At 34.2% G+C, this 24,040-nt stretch overlaps 1 protein-coding gene across 2 annotated transcripts in view; it reads left to right on the top strand.

The window, feature by feature from the left end:
• Positions 1 to 3,893: 3,893 nt before the first annotated feature.
• LOC150075816 (transcription initiation factor TFIID subunit 6-like) overlaps positions 3,894 to 24,040 on the top strand; it is a 59,719-nt gene continuing 39,572 nt past the window's right edge. For both annotated transcript variants that reach the window (XM_090387975.1, XM_090387976.1), the window contains exons 1-6: positions 3,894 to 4,058; positions 6,765 to 6,851; positions 7,021 to 7,174; positions 14,323 to 14,379; positions 21,654 to 21,820; positions 22,056 to 22,121. In XM_090387975.1, coding sequence (XP_090244101.1) covers positions 3,909 to 4,058; positions 6,765 to 6,851; positions 7,021 to 7,174; positions 14,323 to 14,379; positions 21,654 to 21,820; positions 22,056 to 22,121 — 681 coding nt within the window. In that variant the 5' untranslated portion in view covers positions 3,894 to 3,908. The remainder of the gene's footprint in view (positions 4,059 to 6,764; positions 6,852 to 7,020; positions 7,175 to 14,322; positions 14,380 to 21,653; positions 21,821 to 22,055; positions 22,122 to 24,040) is intronic.

Consider the following 24,040-nt stretch of genomic DNA (forward strand, 5'->3'; position numbering starts at 1 on the left):
CTGATGTTAGGTTGAGAAACACTTGCAGAAGACAGAGAGCTTTTGTAATATTCATGCGGTTGGTAGCCAGGGGACGGTTGTGGTGGGTTGTTTCTCATTATTTGATGGAGTATTCTATTGTAATATTCCTGCGGATGGTAGTCAGGGGACGGTTGTGGTGTGTCTTTTCTCTGTAGTCTTTCATGGTTAAATCTAGAATCTGCATTTACAATGTTAATTGCCTTTTGAACAGGTTGATTCAGTTAAGTTTTTTCCATTAATGCCCTCGCAGAAGAGAGAGCAAGATGAAAGTTGCAGTGGTTTGGCCCAAACTGGAGGCCCAGATGGGATGTTAATGGAGTTTTATTTCAGATCTTTCGAGTCCAAGTGGACTGAGTTTCAGTCAATTTGTATGTGTATATTAATCTTTGCAAGGTCAATTTCGGTCAATTTGTATGTGTACAAATTGATCTTTGCGAGGTCATTGTTTACCGTATACGTAAGAAACATCGGTAGAGAAGACTATGTTCTTTAAGCGCATTCTTATGTTCTTATTCTTATTGTTATGTGCAATTCGTCTACACGAAATCAATGTTTATTGTGTAAAGTGAAAATTGCGAAATTGGGTTTTTTTTATGTGGTTGATCTCTAAGATTTCGTTGTTTATTGTCCAGAGAAATGTTTGTGAAATCTCGGTTTACAATGTACATCGACCGTTGCGAAATCAATTTTCCTTATGTACATTAATCTTTGCGAAATACATTTTAAGTTAATTGGCCATGATAAACACCATTTAGGATGGTCAGCTTATGTAATAAACATTGATTTTGGAAAGATTATCCTACATAAGGAAATTTGGGGTTACTTCTACACATATGCAATACTTTGCATTTGTCATGGTTAAACTTCAGTTGCCACTTCTTAGCCCATCTGCCCAAATTATCTAGATCCCGTTGCAGTAGCACACTGCCATTACTGTCAATAACAACCCTGCCAACCTTTGTATCATCTGCAAACTTCGACACTAAGCCTGATATACCTTCATCAATATCATTGATAAATATACAAAACAACAGAGGACCCAATACCCAACCCTGTGGGACTCCACTAATAACATTAGTCCACAGTAAAGTCATTAGAGCAGCACCCATTAATTACCATGAACATGACGTGCTACGTTATACCGTACATTAGCATAATGTTTAATACGCGAGTGACTGACAAAATCTACAGCCCGGTTTTCGAAGGAATATCGTGAAAGAAAAGGAAGTTGGACAGAAATGTGAATTTAGATGAAATTGAACAAGAGTGTTTACTTGTTGTTTACAAGAGTGTTTATGCCTGGGAGTTCCCAAACTGCACCTGAAAAAAAAAAAAAAAAACTCGAGCCGAAATAATGAAGGTGAAAAACTAGTGTACAAAAACCCATTTGGATTTAGTTGTAATGTTTGTGATCTTTTATGGTTTCAATTAGATTTGCAACCATCAACTTCATATGAATTACTTCAAATGAATTTCATTTACAAGAAGTGAGTACTTTCATGACGTGTAATACATGTCATACTTATTTAAAAGAGGGACGGATACCAACTATGGCCACGTCAATTGGATTTGTATATCCAACATATCCTACTCATTTGCCTCCATTGGATGTTGTAACTGAGCGTTTGATATCACCACGATTATCCTTTATGCAAATTCGTCGTTTACGTTATGAACGTGGACAATATGGGATCATTGGACAAGTAATAAATGTACCAATTAACCTAAATATGATGGTTCATGAAATACCTAGAGAATTAGATGACAATTATGCCATTAATGTACATATAGAACGAAGACTCATACATAAATCATATCTACAAGGATGTGTGCAGAAGAAAATAGTGAAAATATGGTTACGGTATTGGCATAATTATCTAATTCTCTTGGTAATTGATGAACCATCCTATATTATGTTAACTGGTATATTTAATTAGTTATATTAAATGTACCATTACCATTAACTGGTACATTTAATATAACTAATTCTGTACTATTATAACTAATATAACTAATTCTGTGCTATTATAACTAATACTGTGTTATTATAATTAATATAACTAATTCTGTGCTATTATAATATAACTAATTCTGTGCTATTATAATATAACTAATTCTGTGCTATTATAATATAACTAATTCTGTGCTATTATAGCTAATATGCTTGTGCTTTGACTATACATAAATCTCAAGCAGGGACCTTCAACAAAGTTGTATGTAATTATGAGAAAGATCAACAACAGCAACTTGTATACGTGGCGTTATCTCGAGTTACCTCATTGCAAGGTTTATAAACAACTTTGTCGAAGGTCCCTCCTTGAGATTTATGTATAGTCAAAGCACAAGGTAATATAACTATTAGCTTGTGCTTTGACGACATCCCTGGAGTGATATATGACAACGATTAAAATATATTCACTATTGAATTTGCACAAAGATCCGCCAATGGCTCCAATTTCATCTGACACCGCTGTCGCATTGCTGCTATGTGCACAACATAGCAGCAATGCGACAGCAGTCTCAGATGAAATTGAAGCCATTTGCGGATCTTTGTGCAATAGTGAATATATTGGGCACCGTCGTGAAAGAACCAGCTGTCGTTCTTTCGAAATTGAGGTCTCACCCAAGGAAATGCGGGTTCAAGTCTTTAAAGCATCGATGTAGCTCGCATCGTTAACTCTCTCTCCCCTTCAGATGAAAAATTCCTTATCAATTAAATCACACCCCGTTTGTTGAAAAACATGATCAATGTCATTTTGATCCAGGACTCTCTCCCCTTCAGATGAAAAATTCCTTATGAATTAAATCACACCCCGTTTGTTGAAAAACATGATCAATGTCATTTTGATCCAGGACTTCTCTAAATGAAACTTTTGGGACTTTGTTGGTAATTTTGAAATCCACTGCACGCGCTGATGCTTCATCTGTGGGTCGTACGGAAACCTCCAACACTCATCTCCAGGGACAATACAATCCAGCAGTGTTGGGTGTTTGACTACTGTCGTTGCTTCTGCTCATCCGTGAGACTGTGCGGCACAAATTTTGCACAGACTTTCATTTTCCCTAAACTTTCATGCAGAATTTACAAATCGTCTCCTTATTCATATCTAAATCAATCATCATTCTGATTGTGAAACGACGATCTCTTGTTACAATTTCCCCAACTTTTGCAACTCAGTTCTCATTTCGAGAGGTTGACTGACGCCCACTTCTTGGGTCATCGAGACATCCTCACGTTCGTCTTTGAACCACTTATACCATTTAAACAAACAGGCACGACATAACATCATAAACAGTTTTTAACATTTCATACGTTTGTTACAGATTTTTCCCTGTTGAAAGCAAAATTTGATATTCGTTCGTTGCTCCTCCGCAAAGTCATTACATGAATGTAGTAGTAGTAGTAGTGGCATGTGATGCAAGAAAGCAAGTGTATGAGCTTATGCAGCATCAGCCAAAAAAATTTGGCTGATGTCATGTCAACGCTAGTAACGAAGCTTGTTACCTGTCAGCCTACTGGGAAATCTCTGTACAACAATATATCTGTTGGAGGAAGTTTGAACTGCAACACACCACTTTCGTTTATTTTCAAACTCATCGAACATGATCGCAACAGCACCAATTCGGAAACTGTATTACCAAACCTTGTGTATTAAAACATTCTAACCTCAGCATCTGAAAAGATGGATTCTAATTAAAACTTCAAATTGATTGTGCATATTGTTTTGTAATTTCATTGACATCTTAAAAATGCGCCTTATTGGGCGATAGTTGGGCTAACCACTTAGCACAGAAATTGAACTCATTTAGTGAAGAAAAAAATATTTGTTTCTTTGTGGTTGCGGTGTGCATGTGCGTGTAAATGTCTGCATGTGTTTATATATATAATGTTGACAAAAGAGGTAAAATTAGGCAGCAATATTCCTCCCGAATCAGTCAAAGTTCTGGCTGAATCGGTAGGAATAGCGAACATTTCTGACGATGTGGCAAAATTTTTAGCAGATGATTCTACATACCGGTTAAAAGTTTTGGTTCAGGTAATGACAGTTAATGCATGAGGTTCTAAAAACCACATTCTGAGTTTTACATTTAAAAGAAATTACATTGTTTACAATCGAGTTTTCAATTTATTTTTGTTTCTCAGCTTTCATTGCATAGTTTGGGAGCTGCACGTAATTTGAATTATTTTTGTAAAGAACTTTTTCGACCTCCGCAAAGTTTGTTGTACATATTTCATTTAAGATATTCCAAAATGAGTAACAAGGTTCATTTGATTTGAGTGATCGAAGACACCAAGAGGATATAAAAACGATTTGGAATTGCATATAAATAAACGTTTTTTCGTAAATATCAGCATGCAGTCAGCTATTTTCCCTGTTTTCTTGTTTCTTTAATTTAAACGCTAATAAAATACATATAATAAAAATCAAAGACTGCTGTATAATGCAGCAGTCTTAATTCGAAAGCCTTGGATTGAGGAGCTGTTCATGTATTGATTTAATGATAAGATCCAGAGTCTTAAAAGCAACTTTGTATCAAATTTGGTGCAGTTAGGTCATAAGTATTTAAACTAACCTGAATTATTCATGTGGTATAAATTGTTTTATTATACAATTATAACTATGAATTGTGTCCTTAGGGATTCCCAAATTCGAATCCCGGAAAAAATATCCACGGTGAATCGATTTTCGTGAAAATTAAGAACAAAATTGAAATTAAAAGCGCCCTTCAAGATCTGCAATTATCTTGAAATACTGCGATGCGACGCATCGAAAAAATGAGTAAAAATGTGAGCGAACAATTGTGTGCTCATATCTAATTGTGTGTCCTTTTCTTTACAACTGGATGAATCTACAGACATCAGTGATATAGCTGAATTTCTCGTTGTTATTCGTATGGTTTTCGATGATTTTGCCACTAGAGAAGAACTGCTGGGTATGATCTTGTTAAAAGAAAGAACTAGAGGTCTTGATATATTTAGCACATTCAAAAATTTTATTGAAAAAATTAAATTACTACTATTTAAGCTCGTATCAATAACAGATGGAGCTAAAGCAATGACGGGGCATCTTAACAGATTCATCGCATTGTGCCAAAAGGATGATGAATTCCCAGATTTTTTGAGTTACCACTGTATCATTCACCAACAAGCGTTAGCCAGCAAAAGATTAAATACTAAAAGTATTATGGATATAGCTTTCAAAATCATGAATTCCATCAGAGGACAGTCTCTTTAAATGAGGCTTTTCAAAATGCAACTCAGTGAAAATGAACCAGATCTGATATTACACACAGATGTGAGGTGGCTGAGTTGGAGTAAGTTTCTACAGATTTCGAAATTTGCTGAATGAAATTCAAAAATTTGTTGATCAAAGGGGAGATGATTATCAGCAGCTACAACATATGATGTGGTTGTGTGATCTGGCTTTTTTGGCAGATTTTACCAGTAAATTAAGTGATCTGAATTTGGAATTACAAGGAAAAAATAAAAATGTGGGTGACATGATTAGTAGTATTTCTACCTATAAATATCAATTTTCGGCAATGGCTAAGGATATCAAAGAAAAAAATTCGATCATTTTGCAAATATGCAAGATCATTTGCAAAAATATCCTGTTTTTTAATTTAATAGTGAGAAATATGTTTCTGAAATTGAGAAAGTTGTGGATGATTTTGAAACCAGATTCAGTGATTTTAAAACAATTGAAGACATTGTTCAGTATATTTCTTGTCTATTTAAGGTCGACTTAGATACGAAACAAATTGCAGAAAAAATTGCTGAGATTCTTCACACTGAGAAAATATTACTTGAAAATGAAATTATTACATTGTGAAATGATATCTTCCTAAAAGCCAGATCATCAGAAAATGACTTCTGCAAATATGTTTGCTGGAAATATGTTTACTGTAAAAAAAACATTAAGACACAAACTTCACATAAATTTAAAATAAGAATTCTGAATTGTATTTAATTTTAAAATTTATAAACAATATTTTTCAATATGTGTTGATTAACCTTTTTAACCATGTGCAATGAACTTCTTGAGATAGTAGATCGCAGCACAGTTTGAAGAAAAGTCGATCGCATTACAAATTAAGTTAGCCAGACCTGCATTATGGCATAGTGGGGTTAAGTGACGGTTAAGCAGAGACTGACGGTAAATAGGGTGACGGACAATAGAAGTTCTACTTTATTACCAATTTTGTATTAAGTGTACTTGTTAAGTTTGTTTCAATTTTATTGTAATATTTTAATAAGTATCATTGAAATTAATAAAGAATCTATTAGGAAATAAGCACTCGCATACAGGTTAAAATTAAGATACGTATTGATATGTTACAATAAAATTGAAATAATCTTAATCCTGACAAGTGCAAGAGTATTTATTTCCTAATAAATTTAAGATTGGACTGATTTATTATTATAGGGTTTGTTTGTTTGTTTGTTTGGGGATTTATTAGGTGCATCAGCATCTGTGGCCATAGTGCACCATATTATAGGGCTAGCTGAGGTGGTGTACATGGTCCCAGTGTAAAAAGTGACCTTTTTCTTTTAGTATGCTCTTCATTTTTCACTTCTGTCCCAGTGCCTAAGTTTTGCATTTGTTGAGCCAATATCAAAACAAATTATTCTTAAAATAGTCTCTTCACAGTTGAAAATATTAAATGGATAATGCATAATTAAGATGATTATTATTTCTGTACACCATTTAAAAGTAATTACCATTTTCACTTTGTTTTAGGATGCCCAGAAATATATGGCCCATGGCAAGAGACAGATGTTAACATGTGCAGATATTGACCAAGCATTAAAAAATAAAAATGTAGAGGTAAGTTCAGTAAATAATACTTAGGTGTTTTTGGGTTTGAAATTTGTTGCATTGTAAGACAGTAGAGGTCAACATACCAAGTAGGGTGTAATGACTTAGCACATCTCTTCTTTCTCTCTCTCTCTCATGCACATAAAGGTGATCTTGTTTTTGTTATTCTTTATTATAGCCATTATATGGATTCAGCAATCCTCAGTATATTCCATTCAGATTTGCAAGTGGTGGTGGCAGGGAGCTCTATTTCAATGAAGAAAAAGAGCTGGAATTAGAAGAAGTAGTAACAAGTTCATTGCCAAAATTACCTCTTGATGTTTCTATTAAAGGTAACATATTACATGTGTGTTATATCATAAAATATTCTTATTACAGCAAGCTTTATTGTATCAAATTTGAGTTTGGCTGATTGGATTTGACATTCACAACTATATCAGCTTTTAAAGGTTCATTTTTTAATCCCATGATAAATTAATCCAGTTTGGTAACAAATGGAACATAACAAGATCTGTTCAAATGAACAGCCCAAGCTAATGATGCTGAGAAGGATAGGGGTGCAGTGTTTTTGGATATTTTTAAAATTTTCTCCATCATGCAAACAACAGCCTCAGAATGCATAATTTACAGACTTGAAGCACTGACTACGTATGGCTCGAGTTTACCCTGACACTAATCTAAACAATCCCAACCAGATGGCAGACGGCTTATGAGTAGTATGTTAATAAAAAAAAAAATAATAAATAAATAAATAAAAAAACAATACAGTGGAAGATGAAAGGCATTTGGACAATGGTCCAGTTGAACTATCAATAGACTTAACTGGTCTATCAATAGTTCAGCTTTCCTATATGTAACAAGAAACTTATTTGAATAATTGATTTACATTTAAATTAGAATAAAATAGCCTTATATTACAATTTCACTCATGAAATTTTCAATGCAGTCATAACACAAAAAATTTAATTGAATAAACTAGCAGGCTACAATTAATGTAACAAAGCAGAGAACATTGATACACAAAGGAAAAAAGAATAGAACATGAGAACAGAAAGAATTGAAGGAGCAAAGAACAGAATACAGTAAACCTCTGCTTTAATAGAAGTTCAGGAATAACAGACAGTGTCCACTGAACAAAGCTTTTTGTCTCTATAGAACTTAGTAATGTAACTGACTCATTATGATGTATATATCATAGGTTAAATATTTCACAATAAAACAAAAGGGATCCAGGATTTTTCTCACCACCATTTTCCATCAGCCTGCAAAGTGTGTTAGACATCAGTAGGGAGTTATTTGAACCTTCAGAAAAGGTACCCAAGAACTTTTCTGACTCTGAATAAGTGTTAGTCAGAGTTTCCACTACATTTAATGTTTTTTATTTCATAATACAGGTGGTGCCTTGCAGTTCAACATACCGCAATTCGACAGTCGGATTTCACGGGCCCGGCGCAAATGCTACATGATATTGCACAATAGAATTCTTTGCTGGACTACGTAGCTGCTTTTAACATTACTAAATAGCACTGAATAGTGACTGTTGCTTCATACATTTTAACCAATGGTATTAAAGAGCGGGAGTAACATTTAATCAATGGTATTAAAAAGCGGGAATAGATCCCTCAATCATTCAGCTACGTTAGCCGCCCTCAAAGATAGCTACAGGTATGCCATCAGTTCTTCCTGAGTTATGAGACAACATTATCTTGTTAATAATCATAGTCTGAGTTCACATTTGCTCGAGTTGTTTATGCTAATTTATAATTCTGCATTTCTCACAAAGTAAAAAATTTTGTGCTTTCGCAGTTATTTATTTTTTGAGTGAAATTTGATAATGGGTCCAAAGAGAAGTGAACAGCAGAATAATTCAGGAAAGAAACACACTTGGTTGAGCATAGAAAAGAAGAAAGAAATTATAGATAAAGTGCAGAAAGGTAGAACAATTACAGATGTAGCTCAAAAGTATGGCGTCCCTAGGTCAACCGTGGCAACTTTCTGGCAACAAAGAGACAAGATTATAGGTGCTAGGGTGTTCGCTGGAGCAATGAAAATTTCTGATAGAAACAGATCTTTAATCAATGAAGAAATGGAAAAGCTGTTTCTTACCTGGATTAGAGAAAGACAGATGAAAGGAGATCCAGTAACTCAGGCAATGATCTGTGAGAAGGTTAGGTTAATTTTTGAAGAATTGCAGAAGAAAATTCCAGGACATATCTCAGATCAAACTGATGAATTCAAAGCAAGTCGTGGGTGGTTTCACAGATTCAAAGGTAGAACAGGTATCCATAGTGTTCTCAGACATGAGAAAGCAGCTAGTGCAGATAAAAAGGCTGCAGAAGAGTTTGTGAAAAAATTTGAAGATTTAATCATGAAGGAAGGCTACTTGCCGCAGCAAATTTTTAACGGGGATGAAACTGGGTTATTTTGGAAGTGCTTACCAAATTGAACATACATCACATAAGAAGAAGTGACGCTCCCAGGACATAACAACAATTTACCTTTGAAAGCCTATGAAAGATAGGCTTACCTTGTTATTGGCAGCAAATGCAAGCGGAGCCATTAAAGTAAAGCCACTTCTCGTTTACCACTCTAAAAATCCTCAGTGCTTTGGGAAGAAAATCATCAAGTCCAAACTGCCAGTGATGTGGAGATCCAATGCAAAAGCCTGGGTAGACCAGAAGAAAGTCTTCAAAGATTGGATTTTTGAGGAGTTTTCCCCGAGTGTAAAAAAATACCTCATTGACAACAATTTACCTTTGAAAGCACTGCTGATTCTTGACAATGCTAGTGTCCACCCCCAAGACTTGGCGAACATTCTTGAAATTGACTTTAATTTCATCAAAGTCCAGTTTTTGCCTCCAACCACCACATCACTGATCCAACCCATGGATCAAGAAGTAATTGCCTGTTTTAAAAAACTTTACACCAAGGCTTTGTTTTCACAGCTTTTCCACGTGACTCATTCTTCTGATAAGACACTGAAGGGGTTCTGGAAGACTGAGTTCAATATTCTTCACGCCATTTCTTTTATTAAAACTGCCTGAGAGGGAGTAACACAGAGGACTCTTCGTGCATCATGGAAGAAACTCGTTCCTTCCTTTTTTTGGGATGACAACAGTGCAGTCCAAGCTGCTGAAGAATCAGAAGCAACTGCAGCTATGTGAGAAATCATTTTATGGCGGAGAACCTCGACATAGGAGAAGTTGATGAGGCTGATGTGGAAGAGCTTGTGGAGGATCACGATGATGAACCAACCGTGGAAGAACTCAAAATACTCAGCGAACAGGAAGAAAAAAAGAGAGAAAAGGAAATTTCATGTGAAGAAGAAGACGACAGGGAAAAAGGGCCGATGCTAACAGCTGCCATTAAAGAAATTTTATTTCACTGGGAGAAGGTGCAGTCTGCTTGTTTAAAATGGCACCCCAACACTGCTGTTGTAACTAGTATGACAGACTTGTTTAACAACACTACTATGCATCACTTCAAGGCTATCTTAAAAAAGAGGGAGAGACAGTCCACCCTTGATCAATTCCTCATCCCCATTCAAGCCAAGAGGAGAAGAGAAGGGGTAGAACAAGATAAATAAAACATCTTTCCAACATCTAAGGCTCAATGAAATGTATGTACTCATTATGTATTTTGTAATTTCATTTGTTTATGGTAGAATATAGTAAAGTCAATAATATTGTGTATTTCTCTTCGACAACGAATTAATCAATTTGCCATAAACTTATATGGAAAATATTGACCCGCAATCCGACTCTAATTTGGCGACGGATTACAGTAGAATTGTGAGGCACCACTGTACAGCACCTTTTCGTAACATTCTAGTAGCTTTGGTGACTATATGTATTTCTTTTGAGTTTAATGGGCAATTGAATTTAGGGGACAGGCCTTACTTCCATATGATTCATTAAAGAGTGTTATTTTAGTAGAAAAGAATAGGAGATTAGAATAGATTCTATTTGTTAATCATCTTCATAGCAGAAGAATTCTGCTTTGATATAAGACTGTAGGACAGCTTGATTATTATAAGCACTAATTTTAATTATTTTTGTGTTTTTGAGCTTCCAACAAAGATTTTAAGAGAGAAACTGTAATGAAAGACCATTAGATTGTTTTATTCTAAATTTAAATGTAATGGTCATGAAAACTACTATTAACTACTGTATTTTCTGGACCATAAGAGACACTTTTTTTTTTTTTCCTGAAAAATATTGCTTAAAACTCCCCTGCATCTTATAGTCCAAAAGTGTACTAGGTGCACACAGCGATGGTTCTTATCTCTAGCTGTGACTAGTGATAGTATGTTCAAAATGTCTAAGTGGCCTTCCCACAAAAAAGAGCTCTTTTATCAGGACCATTTCAGTTTACATGTAACAAAAACAACAAAAAGGACAGTTTCTGAATTAAATGTGGATTAAGTTGTAATTCCAGAAGGCCTTGGCCAACTGCGGTCATTTGACATCTCAATTAATAAACCCTTTAAACAATCCTTTTAAAGTATTCATGGTAGAAGAGTTGAACCAAATGGATGGAGGCACAAAATTACAATTTGACACCAACAGGATGAATGAAGTGTCCAACTGTTTCTTAGGTGTGAATAATGGAAGACAGGAGACAGTTGCCATGTCTTTCAGGAAATGTGGAATGAGCAATGGCTTTGATGACCTGAAGATGATGTATTCTCTGAAAAAAAAAAAGTGGAAGTTTAGACCTTAACATCAATAATAACAACATGTTGCTGGCATTATACAATGAATAAAAGCTTTGTTCTGCACTAATATTTTGTTTAAAAAGCACTCGTGAATCTATTTTGAATATATGCAATAAAATATATAATTTTCTGGACCATAAGATGCACTTTTTTCCTGGAAAATATTGCCTAAAATTGTGGTCTGATTTTGTGGTCTTGTGGTCTGATTTTTTTTTTTTTTTTTTTTTTTTAGATCAGAAGTATCAAACTCTGTGGCATGTGCAGCTCTTATTAGTAGAACATTTACTGATGTGGAAAAAAAAAGAAGTAAAAATTCAGAAATGAATATAGTTTAAATTCCACTTTTATTGCCAAAAATTAGAACTTGAATTTCAATGTGACAGGAACTCATGGTTCACATTTATTTCTGCAAAAAGTAGCTTTTTAGCGTTAGATTAACAAGCTCCTCATAGGAATTAGGGTTAGATTAACGAGCTCGTGGAATTGATTCTGTAAGGGCGAACATTTATTTGTTAACTTATATTAATATTTATTTTAAAAACATAAATTTAAAAAATTTGTTTAATTACAAGTGCTTAACATATACAATAATTCTTTTGCATAGTTAGCAAAAACATTTGGTGTCATTGATCAGTAGTGTGGACAGGTGATATTTAATTCCTGTAGCGTATAGATATGTCTCTAAGTGGCATGCAATGCACTTTAAAAATAACATGTGGCCATTCCTGGTTATTGCTTAGTATATCCAAGTGAGATATTACACTTTTCACTAGAATCAGTAATCCATGAAGAAAAAAAAAAAGCAATAAAACTGCAATTCTTTCTAGAAGTCTTGCTCTGGAAAGGATTACACAGAATTATCTTGTAACTCTGCCTTACCTTCAATATATGAAACTGCTACCCCAGCCCTTTAGCCTTTCTTTCTGCTGAGATCTATATATGCAATGATAAGTAGCATGTTATTATTGGTATTAGTAATCATTTGATGTACTTTATCCACAACCTTCAAAAATCGGTAATCCCTTCTATAAATCAAAGTCACCAATGGAGAGAGAAAAACATCTTTTTTGTGGCTCATGTTTCTGTGTTTCATGCGGCAGTAGTTTTAATTGTTGTAAACTTGTAATTCAGAATACATTGCAGGTGTTTTGCACATTTCATATATATAATAGAATGAATTAAACATTTATTTATTTATGAATTTGTAGGCATGGAAACTCTATATGGAATGCAGAACTAAATAACAAACTCTGCCAAATAAAACACAAACTGCAAATATAGATATCAAGTTCCCGGCAAAACCAACAAGAAGTTATTTTAGCATGGTTACATATTGGCCATACATATCTTACTTGCTTCCATTTTCTCATGAGTAAAAGCCCTACTCAGTGCTCTTCATGTCAATATCAAACTATTAAATATATTTTAATTGATTGTCCATCCTCCTCAAATAAAAATATTTTTTTTTTGCGCCTTTAAAACACTTTCCAATTTACAGAACCCTGCAACAATAGAACACATTCTCATAGATAAAGTAAATATTGATGAACTTTTCCTGTTCCCCTCAGTGAATTCATCTGCATTCTTGCATCTAATTTTCTCTGATGTATAGATTAAGCTTTCTGACAGATGAACTATAGAAAGACACATTTTCCTTAGTTGCTCTTGTGCCATTAATATCTCACAATAACAACAAGTAAGGTCAATATCATAATATATAAAATGTAATACAGTATTGTTAAAAAAGATGCATTAGAGGTCAGAATTTCATAATTCTCTGACTATTAATATATTAAAAATAGTTATGAATATCCAAACTCTAGTCAGGTGACATACATTTTTAATCAGTGTACATCTGATAAAATCAGTGGCTTATTGATATGTACAAAATATATCAATAATAAATACATTTAAAAAAACATCTGACTACCCCCTTTTTGTATAGGCCCTTAAGTGTGGAGAATGAAGACATTTGAATGTAACCTTATAATTGATGAGGTTCTACTCTATATAGTTTTTATTATTTTTCCATTGAAATTTTCTAATAGTTTAGATGTAGTTGTATGGATTAATTCTGAAGAAGCTGAGGTTATGAGGTGTTAATGTGTCATAATCTGTAAATTGCATGTGTGCTAAGAGCTGTTTTGTTTGTTTGCAGAATGAAAGAAAAAAAGACATTGTGGAAAAAAGCCTGCAGCTTTTCTCAAGGCCAGCCCTATGAAGGCTTTGGCAATTATCCATTGAATGTCACAATTACTGACAAATTTTTTACTGTTTTAATAAGTTAAAAAATATTTACCTAAATTTAAAACATTGTTTCTTTGCCTGCTGGTAGCCAGGGGTCATAATTTTAACTCCCTTTTATTTCATTTTTTTTTAGCTCTTTTGCATTCTAAAACTGCTCTTTTCACTCATCCATAACTCAGAATAACCTTCAAGGTTGTTTTCATTCATTTCTGTATTAAAAATTTAACAACTGTCCACTGAAAATGATCACAGTGACCCATATGCCTTTTCAGCAGCTTAAACTACTTTGCATAAGAAATTTATCATAGACACTACTGTGTGATATTTTTTGCATTTAAAGTAAATGAAAATGAAATGCCAAGTAAATGAAAATGAAATGCCAATATTTTCTTTGTTTATATTTTTAATGGCTTTAGCATTTTGCACAATAAAAATTATCCGATTAGCCCATAAAATTATATTATCCTCTTATTAAATACATTTATATATGGTTTGATTAGTTTTGAATCTTTTTAGCACATTGGCTCAGTATTGAGGGAATACAGCCCACAGTACCAGAAAATCCTCCACCAGGTAAGATTGTTACTGTTATTTTTATTTGAATAGATTTAATGATAATGTTACATTTGTTGGTTTTCTCTTCATATTCATTTTTATACTATTTTTCAGATAAGATATAAAACTTGTAAGATGACAATTTATTGTTTGTTATTTGGTTTTTTTTTTTTTAGGAGCATTAGCAACTAAGGCCATATTGTTCCGGGGATATGCGGTGGTCATTCCCTGACCTTGCCGCATCCTCCGTATTTGGTCACGGGCTCGAACCCCAGTCTAATCAAGAAATGTGTGCTAGGCACTGCTGCTTCTGCCCACGGAGGCACCGTAAGATGACAAGTCCGTACTTCTATATTATGTTACTCAATTAAGTATACAGTAAAACCTAGTTGATTTGAGGTTCAAGGGACCAAAATACAAAATACAAGGTGTAATTATTAAATAACAAGACTGCACTCACAGTTACTGAACACCAAGTGCCGCCTGTGAAAAAAAGGCACAGCACTTGACTTAGAACCTTTCCCTAGTTGTCAGATTCACATTCCAAAACACTCATTCACTTTGCAATGAGACAGATTTTCATTATCTCATGCATTTGCAGTTTTCCAGAAAAATGACAGACATAAGAATTGAACAATGAATTTACCTCAGATTTTTAACAAAACTAAAGACAACACCAACCAAAAGTTATAACTTTTTACTTAAAGTTTATGGGGAAGATACTGTGTCAAGAGCTCATGTGCTTGAATGGCATAAAAGATTTTTAGAAGGAATGGAGAATGTGGAAGACAATGAATATAACCAACCAACCAGGCCATCTGGTATCCACGAAAACTGATGAAAGTATGGACTGGGTAAGGTAACTGGTGAAGTGATTGGCATTTAAGCATTAGAATGGTTGCACCAGAACTCAGTGTGGACAAATTTTAACTGAAAATTTAGGCATGTGTAAAATGTGTACTACAAGATGGTGCTAAAAATTTTGAATGAAGATCAGAAAATGAGAAGACTCCAAGTGTAACTGAACATTTAGGCATGAGTAAAATGTGTTCCAGGAGATGGTGCCAAAAATTTGAAGAAGATCAGAAAAGGAGAAGACTCCAAGTTTGTGAAGATGTTTTGAAAAAAAAAACTGAAGATCCAGACTTTGATGAAAGTTGACTGTTTCAGTATGACCCAGAAACTGAAAGACAATGAATGCAGTGGAAGACCAAACATTTCCCCAGACCAAAAAAACAAGAATGTCAAAATCACAAATGAAAACTACACTTCTTGTTTTCTTTGACATTAAAGGAATTTTTATTATGACCAAACATGTCCCACCAAATCATACTGTCAATCAAGCATACTAACACTGAAGTGACAAGGCTGTATAAAAAAATTTGAAGAAACATATGAATTGTGGAAGGACAGTTGGATGCTCTATCAAGACAATGCTCCAGCACACAATGTGCTCTCTGTTCATCAGTTTCTGGCTAAAAAACAAATACCTGTGTGTGAACATGCACCCTACTCACCAGATCTAACCCCTTGTGACTTTTTTCTGTTCCCTAAACTGCCCCTTGTGACTCTTTTCTGTTCCCTAAACTGGAAAGTGTATTTAAGGTAATCCATTTTCAGTTCATTGAAGGCATTCAGAAAAAAAAACAACTGAAGGTATTAAAAGGCCTTACAGAAGATGACTTCCAGAAATGTTTCTGTGCTTGGAAGAAACATATGGCACAGTGTATAGAAGCCCAAGGCAATTGTTTTGAAGGGGAATAACTTGTAAGATACAAAATATTTTATTAATTTTGTTTTGTTGCAAGTCTCGTTATTTATTAGCCACACTTTCTAATCCATTTTGATTTAAACTGGTTTGAAATATGTATAAAAGTTAAGGACATGCTAGTGTTAATTAATTGAGAAATTTTTAGTTAGATAATCTTATTAATTCTGTGCAGAATTTTTGTAATTCTTGTTTAAAATATTAATAATCTTTTTGTTTTGTTATAATAGATCAGGGGTTGGCAACCTTTTTTGAGTGAAGAGCCATTTTTGATTTAATTTAAAAAAAAAATGAATCCAAAGAGCTGCACCTCAGCTCAAGCTGGAATATTGGGGGAAGTTTTTTAAGAAATGGAATAGAGTGGGAAGGTATATATATTAAATAAATATATTGGGAATATATATTAAAAAAAATATTTTTTGAAACTTTATTTATTAATACTGAAAAAACGTAACAAACATCGAATTAGGTATGAATTAATGTGACTTTTGCTGCTAAACTTCTTGAGCGAGTCTCTCAACATCAGGCTAGTATGCCGTAATTTTCATCTTTAAACATTCTGAGAGACTCGCATTGTTCAGATGGTTTCTTGATTTATTTTTAATATAGTTCATGTTCAAAAATATTTGCTCTGCAGAAATATGTAGCTTGTTGTACATGTGGGCTAAAAGTTAAAGAGCCACAGGTTGCCGACCCCTGTAATAGATATTTGTGAATAGATGGTTAACATGTTCAGGAGTACATGGTTAAAGCATTAATTCAGAGTGAGAATGATGACAATTGAGTTGTGGAGAAATTCTGTAAATTTCTTGAATATATAACATGATTGCTAAGTATTGTTTTTTTATTTTTGTCACCATTTCTATACATACAATTCAGTTTGATTTATAAAAGCTGGAGAGAGAGAGAGAGAGAGAGAGAGAGAGAGAGAGAGAGAGAGAGAGAGAGAGAGAGAGAGAGAGAGAGAGAGAGAGAGATTGTTTGATGCTTGTAAGCCACGAGCAGCGTGACATCATTTAAGAACAGCTGAGAGTAGTAGACAGAAAATGCCCAGTATCTGAGTGCAGCTGGAAAATAAATTCCAAAGTTTTACCTTGGCTGTGAGGATTTTTTAAAAATATTAATGCATAACAAAAAAAATAAATACTGATTTTCAGGATGTTAAAATTATATAATTCAAACATGGAGATATGTGATAAAATTTTATTTTTATAAAATCCGAATATCTGATACTGCTAACACTACAGCAGTTTTGTTCCCGCAAAGTGTGTATTGGGCCTAACTATCATTGTTAATGCTCACCTGTTCATCAGTTTTGTAGTTCAGAGTTTTGTTTATGCTGTTCCTGTCACTTTAGCAGCAGCAGCAGTGAAGTTTTTTTTTCAGTGAATTGAGTGAGTTGAACAATTTTCAGTCAAAAAATTTCTTGAATAAAGAAAAAAAAAAAAAAGAAGTGGAGAAGAAAGCATAACTGACATTTTGGATGAAAAACATCTCTGATTGGAAAGTCAGGCTGACATGGTTCTTGTTTTCCCCAATGCCTCCTTATAAAGGAACAAAAGTTAGAAAATTTCATCTTATATAATTGGTAAAATGACACTGTTCATTGTAATAAATTTGCCATTTCTGACAAGTGTGCTGGACTGCAAAAATTTTCATGAAACATCTGTAACATGTATAGGAGAACCAGCTCCAACAGTAGGAATGAAGAACATCCAACTTTCTCACATAAAACAGCTCCAATCAAAATTAAAAGTCACTTACTACTAGCAAATTTTTAACAGTGTTCACATAGGAGAAGAAAATTTAAATACCAGGTATCATCTTATGCTGTTAGTAAATATTTGACACATCAAGTTTACATTGCCAGTGAGCACAAAACACAACTGTAACACATTTAGAGGGAAAACCAGCTCCAACAGCAAGAATGAAACAAACATGTCTGAATTTTTGCACATAAAACAGCTTCAACTGAAAATAGTAGTAGTAGTAGTAGTAGTGGCACATGATGCAAGAAAGCAAGTGTAGGAGCTTATGCAGCATCAGCCAAAAAAAAAAAAAAAAAAAAAATCACACCGTTCCCTCCAAATGCCTGTCCAGTTCCTCCTTAAATTTATTTAACCTATCAACTTCCACAACGACAGATGGAAGTTTGTTCCAGCAATTAACCACCCGCTGGCTAAAGGCATGTGTAAAATGTGTACTACAAGATGGTGCATCTTTTAGTCTATTCTACATCTGTCCTTTCTTAATTTGAACTTATGTCCCCGTAGGTTGGTAATCTGAACAAGTGGAAGGATCCCATCAGAATTCAGTGTGCTCAACCCATTCAAGGCCTTATAGACCTCAATCAGATCACCGCGCAGGTGCCTAGTCTCCAGCCACTGCAATTTGCAGAACTTAAGCCTCTCTTGGTAAGAGAATCCCTTCATTCCCCTCACCAATCGTGTTGCTCTTCTCTGTACACGCTCAAGCAAATCTACATCCTTCCTAAAATGAGGCTTCCAGACCTGTACGCAGTACTCAAGGCGTGGCCTGACCATTGCCTTATACAGAGGGACAATCACCTCCTTTTCCCTGCTAGCAAAATTCCTATATATCATTGACAAAACCCCATGACCCGCCCTAGCAGCCTGTCTGCACTGCTCAGAAAACTTCATATCTGACTGCACAATTACTCCCAGGTCTTTTTCATTTTCTACCACCTTAAGTGTAGTACCACACAGTTGGTACGTGTCTCTGGGGTTACTTCTACCCATATGCAGTACTTTGCATTTGTCAAGGTTGAACTTCAGTTGCCACTTCTTAGCCCATCTGCCCAAATTATCTAGATCCTGTTGCAGTAGCACACTGCCATTACTGTCATTAACAACCCTGCCAACCTTTGTGTCATCTGCAAACTTCGACATTAAGCCTGATATACCTTCATCAATATCATTGATAAATACACAAAACAACAGTGGACCCAACACCGAACCGTGTGGGACTCCACTAATAACATTAGTCCACGAAGAGCAGCACCCATTGATTACCACCCCCTGTCTTCTCCCACTTAACCATCCTTTTATCCATTGTAGCAACTTACCCTTAATACCATGAAATGAAAGCCAGTGACAAATGTTAATTAAAAGCTAGATATTTTCATATGGAATTGATAAAAATTTAACATGTCACTTTGCCATTACCAAAATGGGCTGCAAAAAAATATTGTGAAGCACAGTTGTAACATGTGTAGAAGGAGAACCAGCTTTTACATCAGGAATTTATTCATTAAGCCCCAACTGCACACTACCACGGGTCATTGAAGAAAACATGATAGTAGCAGATGCAGCAGGAGAATGAGCTCTGATGCTAGATTAAATTCAGTTCCATTTAGTAATTTACATGCCTATTAAGTTTAGTGATGTCTTCAGTAAATAAAAAGAGATGTCATTTATTAAATAAGCATATCAGTTTATAAAATTGCACAAAAAAAAAGGAACTTTTTTTGTAGCTCCATTCAATTTTGTTAAAACTGTTTTCTTCTAATTGGTTTCAGCAGGTTTTTTTTTTTTTTTTTTTTTGTTAATTAAACAGGCTATTCATCAATTGCAGGACCCATTTCGGACTTTTCTGTTGTACACGTATATCAAATAATGCATACTAAAGTGCATGTAAAACCTTGCATCATTGATTGGGGAATGGTAGCAACTTCAAAATGTCACATTTTAAATAATCCAATATCAGCTAATTGAAGATATACTGTATCATGCACCACTATTATACAAGGATTGAAACAGTATGAATGCATTGCAGGCAAGCTTTAAGTTCAACTGCAAATGTGACATTTGATGGATATAAAAATGAATGAAATAAAGATGTATATAAAAATGGGACACTCCTCTGATTAGAGGAAAGTGCATCAGATATGGAATATGCAAGTATGTTTGAGCTATAAAGGTAATAAGTACATTGCATTAAGTAGTTCAGACTTGCCTGTAGCAATCAGAGTCAATGGAAAAAGTTACTTTCAGAGGGATGTGATAGTTGTATGTCATATTGGATAAATGTCACTATGAACTATTTGTGCAGCAGTTATATATACCCTCAAATGAATTATTAGCGATATGCAGCAAAAATGGAAGAATGAAGGTGATCCTGTGGTGAAGAAATGATCAAGAATGTTCAAAACCCTTGCTGACAAGGGCTGATAGACTCTGGAAAAGCTGGTAACATCATCACAATACCTATCCAAGAGATGCTTATATGGAGATGGAAGGAGCCACAAGTAACCTTATAAGCACTTCCATATTTCATATAGAGCTGCGTGCCATGGAGTTGCAGAGTATAAGACCTAGATTACCCAATACAATACTCATTGTCAATTGCTTTGAGTGGAAAGTAATATTATACAGTGAGTCGCAGCACATGCCCTTTTGTTCAGATCTGTATATTTGGATCCTGGCAAGCACTTTCACTTAAAATATGCTGTTCCAGCTGTGAAGTTTGCATATGACAATGTTATGGTGTAGGAGTGTTTCATATGGTATGGCCTTGGGCATCTGGTTACAGTGCATGGAATTGTAAATGTCGAGTCCTACCTTCATGTAATGGATTATGTAGCTGTTTTGGTGGTTATTATTTTATAGCACATTGGGATCTTAAACCATATTGCTTTATATCTGTTAAAGCATGTGTTCCCAGGCTGATTTTCATGTTATGCAGTCTGAAAAACATAGAATAACTCTAAAGGAGAACCCTACTCCCTTTGTTTGAGATCAGTTACCTACGGTCCCAATTGAAGAGGTCTTAAGAATTTCTGTGGCTGGATTTAAATCCATACTTCTTCAAATGAGTGACAAGTGGTGTATACGTGATGAGAAAAAAGTTACGCAAAGAGTTTAGGAGTTTTAGACAAGCAATTATTACATATGGTACCACTTTTTTTGTTATTCAGAAGAAAATGTTTTTAATAAAAAAAAAAGAGTCAAAATCTTGGATTTTGGGCACTGAAACCCTAGATACGATGTTTGTGAATATTTGGCACATTAACTACTTTGGCTGTAGCATGGTTTTTTGAAGTTTTAAAATCTTTAATAATGATGATTTTTAAAGGGAAATTGTTTTCTGACAGAAAAGAGGGTGCAAGCCACATTTTAAAAAGTTGAGACAATATTACAACTGTATAATTGACATTACTGGAGTAATGACACAAGTGTCAATTAACTGGGTGGAGACTGCCATTGATATTAGGGTGCAGGCTGTAAAGAATAGCTACTCAATTCAACTTTTTTTTTTGATGGGCCTTTGAACATCATTGTTAAACTGGCTCCTTAAAAAAGAAAGAATGAAAAAGACGTCCTTTCATTGCAAAAAATTTATTTTAATGAAATTGCAATAAAAGGGTGTTGTTATTTTTTTTCCTAAGGAGCCAGATTTGTTATATATTGTGTTGTCATTAAATTTTCAGTTATACACATAGCTTTAATATATATCCTTTGTGAGTTTTCTTTATAATGTAATTTTTGTCCTTTTTTATATGCAGTATCAAAAGAACAGCAGAGACTTGAAAGTATTGATCCAGCTGTAAAATTAACCAAGACTGCTGGCTCTTCCCCAAGAGACAGGTTACCAACTACAAATAATCAGAACAAGAGAAAACATGTAGAAATAGTGAGAGTGAAACAATTGGCCACTCATGAGCTTTCTTTTGTAAGTACTGCTTCTCGTTTTTTTTGTTACTTCATTATTTGTAAGCCTTTTGTTTAAAAAATGAAAATTAATATTTGGTCACGCTGAAAAGTTCATTCTATATATATTCTGTGTTATAAAAGGAATCTTGCTCTGTAGCCTATGCTAGTTTTTAGAAAAGAGAACTTACTGATTAAAAAGATTCTCCATATCTGCATTACTTGTATTAATTATATTTAATTTCTGATAATTTCAGGAACAACAGTTATATTACAAGGAAATTACAGAAGCATGTGTTGGTTCAGACGAGCCTAGAAGAGTTGTAAGTTCTTTGTTTTCATATAATTTACATGTATTTTGGTATTCACGTATTGAAATTATGAAGTTCTTGTTTTGCAGGATTTTGATGGAAATGTGATTTCTAATACTTGCTATTGTCTATATTTAAGTGCAGTAAACTTACTATTATCTGTGTGCAAATTATTCAGTTTTCCAGATATCTATGCTTTTTTATTTTCATGGCTTTATTGAAAATTTCTGATTTATCACACACACACACAATTTTCAGACAGTCTATAAGTTCCTCCCAAATACTCAAATTGACTAAGATGTTATTGAAGGTTTATGAAATGGCACATTGTCGTAATTACTTCTGATCTCTCTCACCTTTTCCATTTACAACTGTGTAGTTTTATTGTCACCTTGACAAATAATGGAGGGAAATTACATTCTGTCATAACTTGTTTGGTTTACAATTCCATGCACTGGTTACAGTGCATGGAATGTAAATGTCAAGTCCTATCTCCATGTAATGGATTATGTAGCTGTTTTGGTGGTTATTGTTTTATAGCACATTGGGATCGTAAACCATATTGCTTTATATCTGTTAAAGCATGTGTTCACAGGCTGATTTTCATGTTATGCAGTCTGAAAAACATAGAATAACTCTAAAGGAGAACCCTACTCCCTTTGTTTGAGATCAGTTACCTACGGTCCCAATTGAAGAGGTCTTAAGAATTTCTGTGGCTGGATTTAAATGTTAACTGTGTACATTACAGTATATGTGCCAACTATCAGGTCATCCCCATGGTGTGCTAACTGGATTGGGCAATGTAATGTTTCAACTCCTCTCCCCCTTCTCTCACCTTCTTGATTAGAACAGGGTTCGAACCCGTGACCACTAAATACGGAGGATGAGGAAAGGTCAGGGAATGACCACCGCATATCCCCGGAGCAATATGGCCTTAGTTGCTAGTGCTCCTAAAACCCAAATAACAACATAACAACCCCCTTCTCTCACCGATTCTAAATATATTTTTTAGACTTAATTTCGCTCTCCACTAAAAATCAAAAAGTTGGCACTTCATGATGTCAACTTTTTGATTTTGGAATAGAATTTGTGTTGTATTTAATTTGAACTCTTGGTTTGAATATACTGTACATTTTCATAAAATTTATATTCTTTTAGTTATATTTAAGTAGGCCTAATACCATTTAAATTAACATATGTTACTGGATTATGAAAAATTAGTTGTTTTTTTTTTAACTTCAACTTGAAAAAAATATTTACATATAATTATATTCTATAACATAATTCATAATTTTCACCAATTCAGACTACCTTCTCTTTATTAGAACAACTTACTGATGTTTTGCTATACAAGAATATCCCACATTTGATCAAAGAACTGAAAGCTGAAATCACAGCTACAACATTCACTATGGAAACATTTGCAGCATTTATGAAAAATTCCTGTAGACATCTTCAAATATTATTTGATGCACAGAGATCACATATTGAAAATATTTTTGTATGAATGAAATTCCTTGCCCATGATTGTTGTTGATATCTGTAAAAACAAACTAGAACATTTTTTTTTTTTTTGATAACTGTATTTAATTGAAAAAAGCTCGGATATAGAACTCTGTGTTCCAGTGCTCATATCTGTAGCATACGTGATATGTAGCATGCTCCAGTGTCACTAGTGCATGTAGATGCGACACACCATATGATATACAAGGAATATTTTAAAAATTTTCAACACCCTTTGTGACTTTACCTGTTATTTGCATTTGAAACTCTTGGAAGAATCAGAAACAATTTCTTTTTTCAAAATAGCAGCTTTCACATGTGACACCCTTCTTGGATGATTCTGTGCCCTTCTCAAACATATGCAACAGGTCATTTTTTGATGTGCTGTCTGGTGTGGTAGCCATACCCTTTTTTACCTCCATATAGTT

Source organism: Mastigoproctus giganteus, chromosome 13 (assembly GCF_048544385.1).
Source record: "Mastigoproctus giganteus isolate SK-2022 chromosome 13, ASM4854438v1, whole genome shotgun sequence".
Taxonomy (NCBI): Eukaryota; Metazoa; Arthropoda; class Arachnida; order Uropygi; family Thelyphonidae; genus Mastigoproctus; species Mastigoproctus giganteus.